Here is a 6,707-nt window from a genome sequence, read left to right as displayed (position 1 = left end):
GCCGCTCCCTGATGCAGGGCTGCCAGGGCAGCTCTGCAGTCCAGCTGGCAGGGGAGCTGCCACATGGAGCCGGGCAGGAGTTTGCTGCAAGGCTGTGCCCTGCTGCTGCAGGCAACCAGCAGCAGGTGACCAGCAGTGGGTGACCAGCAGTGGGTGAGCTGATGTCATCTCACAGAAAAAAAGCAGCAGCTGAGCAACCAAAAAGGGATTTTTAGGCTGATGGCTTAAAAGTCCAGTTCCATTAGAGACTGTTAAACTTGGAGGGTAACGAGCAATCAGCAGCAGGGTGCCTTTGCTAGCTCCTCTGCTGCTCACCCGTTCAATTACAGTGCACAATAGCTCCCAACAACCTTCATGGCAGTTGAGCCGGACTACACAAGCATCCCTGTGACCAATATCTCCAAAGCTAGAGCCAACAAGAAACCAACAAACCCCTCTCTGTCATCCTTATTTTTTTTTTGCTTGCTGAGCCTTTTATATTAAAATAAACATAAGGCAACAAAAAGGGCCAAGACTCACTGTTGTTCTTTATTAAACAGTACAAGTGGATATAAGAGGCACACAGACTAGTTCAGTTCTCTTGGGAGTTACACAAAATGTGGTACAGAAGAGAAGTCAAGGAGCTGGGAAAGCTAGAGGGAGAGGGGATTGTTTGGGGCCGTAACACCCACACCCCACCTATCACGCAGCTGCCTGCTTCTTGCACAGAGCCAGGTTCCCCCCATCATGCTGAAGGCTGATACCCCAGAACAGGGTTGCAAAGAGAATGTCCCCATTCCCAAACCCTCCTGCCCCGTACCATGCTGTCACAGCCAGTGCCTCCCTACAGCCCCAGCTCCTCCATCCCTCACTGCCTGGCACAACAATGGGGCAGACTTCACCTGACCCAGATGATGGAGAGAGCCATGCTGCAGGACTGCAGGAGCAGAGCCTGGTGCCACAGGGAGGACAGTGAGCATCCTCCATGGGGATGTTCACTGCCTGTTCCACAGTGCCCCTCAGTTCCCCTCCCAAACGCAGCTGGAGGGCTCCTTGTCTGCTGGAAGCCCATGGCCACCACCAGCAGAGCCCCATCTCACACGGCATGCCATCATCCGCTCCAGAGCACGGGGCTGGGAGACCTCAGCTGCAGCTGTGAGGAGCAGGCAGCTTTCTCCTGCCGCAGAATGGAGGACATCTGAGTACAGAAGGAACCTGTCTCTAGAAGAGGAACCATCTCCGCCCCCAACATCAGGCTCCTCCTGCCCTGAAGGACCATCAAAAAAGGGCGCTGCCTGTAGCTGAATACTTGTTCCATGTCCTTGCCCTGGGGCTAGTAATGTTTGGAAACACGGTTCTGCCTGTCCCACAGTGACTTCCCCATAAAGATGAGCTCTTCTTCAAAGTGCTGAAGTTCAGCTCCCCCTCCCTGAGCCCTCAGGTGCTGCCTCTCAGCCATTTCCTGGGATTTCTTCTGACAGATGCTGTCTTCTCACTCCTGTCCTGACACAGCACTCCTGCATGCACCAACTGGGTGCCTCGCTCCGCTCCACGGTGGCTGTGTCTGAAGCATGGCTGGGAGGGATTACTAAAGAGTGGGGAGCCCTGCAGATGGGCACTGTGTGCAGCTGGGAAGCACTCCAGGTCCTGACAGCATCAACAGAGAAATTCCATCTATGCTTCCTCTGGCCAAGAGCCAGGATGATTTCTGGAAGCTGTTGTCATGACATGATTACAACCTTCATTTTTATTTTAAGACATCTTTTACTTGTATTTACTTTATTCTCCTTAACACAAAGCAGTAAAGAGCCACCGCTGCTGCTGCTGCATTTCAGAAGACCCCGAGGCTAAACCAACCAGCCAAGCCAACACAAAGCCTTTCAGCTGGCAGCCCAGACCTGCTAAAAGCACCTTCACCTCGGGATTCACGTGACCCCACTGCTTGAACCATCCCTAGGAAACACAGAGTTGTGGCCAACCTGACACGAGGAAAAGCCATGGATCCCATCCAGGGGAAAGACAAGGCAGAAGAGAGCACCAGGATGAACCATCCGATAGTGACGAGTGGATGAAGGGAGAGGAGGAAAAGCTCACCACAAGGTTTGGGGAAGACGGCTGCAGAGCATGGCCAGCTCCCACCTCTGCTGCCCCTGCCCCTGGAGAGACCCAAATCCACCGTCGCCTACGCAGCCAAACCGGGCACAGTGAGGAGTGAGCGGTGCCGGCCCTGGCACGTCTCAAGCATGGCAAACAGGATCTCAGCAAACAAGCCTGAGAGGCCTACACTAGCTGTCATCTAACCAGGAAGGAGGGAAGATGAGCCAGCTAAGAACCAGGGTAGGGACGCAGGCGCTGGTGCTCCAGCAAGCCCAAAGGAACTTGGGGCAGGGAGACGTACCTGTGCTGCGGCTCTCGTAGGCTTTGCTGCAGAGACGTGCCCTGCCAGCCCTTAGCAAAGGCAAAGATGTGGCTGTGTTGAAGCAAGGCAGCATCATTGAGAGAGTCCCAAAGCACGTGTGACTGGAGGGGACGGTGATGGGCTGGTACACAGAGACAGAGGTGGAGAGAGGCAAAGAACGCGGTGTGAGTGCTCCCCCTGCCCAGGACCGCTGCGTGCTCAGGGAAGGGGAGAGCTGGCAGGATCTAGTCCCCTTCTGGGAGGGTCTCCCAGCCACTTCGCATGGCTTTCACCACAGCACCGTAGAGTTTGCTCCAAGCCTCCCGCATGTCAGGGCTGAAGGCAGCGCCAAGGCATTTCTCCAGCATGTACAGCAATGACTCCCCAACAGTCTGCAAACCAAACGGGGAGGCATCAAGCTCAGCACCAGAGGATGACACACAGCCCCTTCTCTTGCTTCACTGCCTTTTTGGACATTTGCAGGGCAGCTGCTCCCCTGCCAGTGGGGCCAGGCCACCCCCACCCAGGGATGTCCAAAGGAGGCCCAGGGCCAGCACACACTATCCCCTTTTCCTGCCTGTGCCAGCCCTCACCCACAAACTGGGCGATTTGGGGGGCGCAGGCAGGGAGCCAGGGCTGACACTGCCGGTGTAATACCAGGGGACAGGCTCACGTCCGTCCTCTGTGGCTCCCAGATGCGGGTAGCCAGCACTGTCCCCTGGCATAGCAGCAGCTAAGCAGAGCTGAGCAATGCCCCAGGTGAGAGGAAAGGGGGTCAGACCCCAGGCTGGATGCTCAGGGCCTGCCTCAACACCTCTCAGGCCTCCCCACAGGGTGCTACTCCTCACAGAGCTGCAAACAACCCTGTCCAGGAGCACCCACACGCTGAGCGTGGGGCTGGTGGGGATCACTGTCCCAAGCAGAGGGGAGCCTGCTCCCTCTGAAGAGGAACAAAGCCAGCAGTATCAGGAGGGACCCATACACTGGTTAGAAACCTTTCCTTCAACCTGCCCTTCCCCACTGTGTTATCCAGCATTTCTGTCCATGCTTGATGGCAGGAGAGGAGCAAGCAAGGGTTTAATACGGAGGATGCTCCTGTCTTACTGCCACAGAGGAAGCTGGGGCTGAGGTGCAGCAACCCCGCCCCAGTGGATGCTCCCTTTCCCAGGTGCGGTGAGGTTTGCCCAGAGCATTTGACGCAGAGATCCAGGGCCCAGGGCAAAGGCTGAGCCTGCAGCCCTGGGTCACAGGAGAGACTGCAGTGCCCTAAACCATGGTCCTCTTCAAACAGGGGAAATGCCTTGCTCCCCTCTGTCCTTTCTCCTTAGGCTTACTGGAGGAGGGCAGAAAACGAGGGGACTGCAAGGGTTTCACTGATGGAGCAAACATCACTATGCAGGTGTCAGCAGCTTGGGGACTGCCCCAAGCCACCAGCTTTCTCTCCAGCCAACTCAACCCAGCGGGAGGGCGCAGAGGGGTCAGACAATCAAGGGCTGCAGGCAGGGCTGCAGTGGGACAAGAGAGAATGCCTCACCGAGAAAGACTCGACCTTCACACCGACTGCCTGGTGTTTCTTGCCGAGGTTACAGAGGTACTCTTCCAGGCAGGACAAGTTCTCCAGGTGGCTCACAGCAGCATCAATCACCAGCATCACCTGCAGGAGCAGCGAGGTGGAATAGCATTAACAGCAAGGTTCTGCTGCCCTCCCAGAGGAACAGAGTCTGACCCGTCTGCTTGCCCTTCTCAGCCTGACCACCTTCCAGCCTAGCAGATACCCTCTGAACTTTCCTTTGCTCTGTGATCCATGTGTCACATCAGCAAGGCATGCTGTCAGCAGCACACACCACATCCTTCCATGGGACACTGACAGAGGTGCCACAGGAAGCAGCATTGCTGACCTCCCTGTCCCAGATGGGGAAAACAGCCCTATAGCAGGGCAGTTATGGGCTAAGATGTGAAGATCAGAATGACACTGATGCGGTCATTACGGCTCTTAGGACCCCAGGAAAACTGTAGGGGGTCCCTGGAAGTTGCCAGGACTAGACTTGCCAACTAGAAGTTGCCGAGATGGTGCAATTGTGAATACGGCAACTCCAATTCTAAGCTCAGCCAACATATTTTGAGGAGATGGAGTGGATAGTACTGCCAAGAAACCTGATCTGGTAAAGCACATAGCACTGTGGCCTCCCAGAAGCATGAAGAGTCAAATGGAAACAGGACAGAGAAGGGTTAATGAGGGATGAAGGGAACAGATGCATCAAATTAGAAGATATTAAAACCAGGGCATGGTTAGCTTGGCAAAGCCAAGAGGTGGTAGAATTGTGCTCTATAATTTCAACAGTGAAATTATCTCCAACAAGAGCAAAAAGCTATTTCAGCTCAAGGCAATAATAGCAAAAGTAAAAATGGACTTAACTTTGACAATAAACAGAGACTGGAAAATAACAAAAAGCTTGCAGCTATCAGAGGAGCACAGCCCTGAAACAGCCTTTTACAAGGAATAAAGACAAGGCAAGAAAGGCACCAAACTGGTTTAAAGATGGAGTCAAACAGTTTATGAAGGCAAAACAAGGTGCTCTGCCCCAGCATGGCAGCTCTTCAGGGCTCAGCAAAGGGTCTCTGCTGCACTGGGTGTCATTCTGTCCGTGCATGAGCTCCTCCAGGTGACATCAGCACTGCTCCTCTCCCTGTTTCGGGGGGAGGCAAATCCATACTGCAGCACTCGCCCAAAGGCTATCCAAGGCTGCTATGGGCCTTCTGGCTCTGCAGCTGCACCAACAGCTTCTCCACAGTAGCAGGTCCATGGGAGCCTGGTCCACTGCCCAGCTCTGTGCCACCTCCTTGGCAGCGTGTGGCCAAACAGGGGGCTTCAGTCCTTGTTTGGACAGAAGCGAGCTCACTGAGGCGCTTCCACAGTAGAAGAAGGGGCTTCCAACTTTCACAAGAGACAATCCACTCTTGGGTGAGGGCATGGGAATCAGCATGGTGCTTCTTACCCACCGCAGCCCACATCCTCATCCCCTCCCCACTGTGGTAGGGCACTTTGTCCTGGCAATAGCACCTTCTGCTAGCATGCATAACCCCCTGCATTTACCATCTGGGGAGGAAATTTCCCATGTGTTCCCCAGGCAGACAGCCCACAGCCCCAGGCCATTGCCTAAGGGCTTCCTCCTCCAGGGAGGCTGTACTCTGGCCATGCCACAGCCCTTCTCTCACCTTCCTGATGTGATCCAGGAACTCAGGGGCAGAGAGGCACTCCTGAGGGCTGGCAAACTGCTTGCAGTTGTACTGGAAAAGGGGCAACAGGCCAGGGTCCAAGTCAAACAACCTGCAACAGCAACAGAGAAACCCTCGTCTTCTCACTTCCTCAGCTTTATTTAGAGTCCCTGCTCACGCCAGGAATAACCCCATCAGCAACACACCCACTGCCCCACCTCTGCATCCCTCCCCACCTGCAAAGGACCCAGAAGTTCTGAAAAGTCTTGGTTTGGGGCAATCCAGGTTACCTATAATCAAAAAAGTCTCCATTTCCCTAGCCCACAGCCCCAGCTCTCTGATATGTGTTTATTGCACCTAAGGACCAGCCCCAGCTCGCTGGAGTTCCTCCCAGCCTGGGACTGCGCCCCAAAGTCTTGGTTGTTGTCTTGACTCTCCCCATTCCCACTTCATGATCCCCTTGAGCCCCAAAGCTCCGAAATCTAGGGAAGGCCTGCAAACTCCAGCAGCTGCCTCTCATACTTGAGCAAGATGGAGATGTACAGACTCAGCTAATGCCCCACTCCCCTCACCATCGCCAGCTCCTATTTTCTGCCCCCTCATCCTCCCCGACAGCATATGCTGTCAGATGGGTCCACAGATGGGTCTAAGTAGCAGCCACTCAGGCAGAGCTAAAGAGCTGATGCTGTCCATGGAGGCCACAGGGAATTCAAGCACAACAGTCTCTCTTCTCTCCATCTTGCAGATTAAACTACCGCATCTCCCCTCCACTGAGACTCCCAAACACTGCTGTCGCTGCCCGCAGCCCCACTCGGCAAGGTTTGCCTCCCGTCTGCTACGCCCTGCTCTGGACGCTGATCATCAACTCTCTTGACTGTTCTTTTTAAATTACCTTTAATAGATTTTTTTTTTCCTTTTTCTCTTCCCGTAACAGAGACGTTAATCACTTTAGGAGAGGCAAGGAGTTGGTTTCAGCCATTTCCCCGGCACCCCGTTCCCTCTGCCCTGAGCCTGCACCCCTCCCCGGCGCCAGGGGCTGCGCGGCGCCATGGCAGGAACAGCGCGGAGGTCCTTTCCACGCACCCCCCGAGCTGGGCAGACACTGGGAACCAAC

At 54.8% G+C, this 6,707-nt stretch overlaps 1 protein-coding gene across 1 annotated transcript; it reads right to left on the bottom strand.

The window, feature by feature from the left end:
• Nucleotides 1–2,622: 2,622 nt before the first annotated feature.
• NGB (neuroglobin) lies at nucleotides 2,623–5,763 on the bottom strand (the record flags this gene model as incomplete). The annotated part of the gene is made up of 3 exons (XM_010081202.1): nucleotides 2,623–2,769; nucleotides 3,912–4,031; nucleotides 5,594–5,763. Coding segments are annotated over 3 exons (437 nt in total), but the record flags the coding sequence as incomplete, so codon positions are not given.
• Between the last annotated feature and the right edge of the window lie 944 nt (nucleotides 5,764–6,707).

Source organism: Pterocles gutturalis, unplaced genomic scaffold (genome assembly GCF_000699245.1).
Source record: "Pterocles gutturalis isolate BGI_N339 unplaced genomic scaffold, ASM69924v1 scaffold12399, whole genome shotgun sequence".
NCBI lineage: Eukaryota > Metazoa > Chordata > Aves > Pterocliformes > Pteroclidae > Pterocles > Pterocles gutturalis.
The sequence above is the reverse complement of the archived record's forward strand: the minus strand, read 5'-3'. Positions and strand labels throughout refer to the sequence as shown.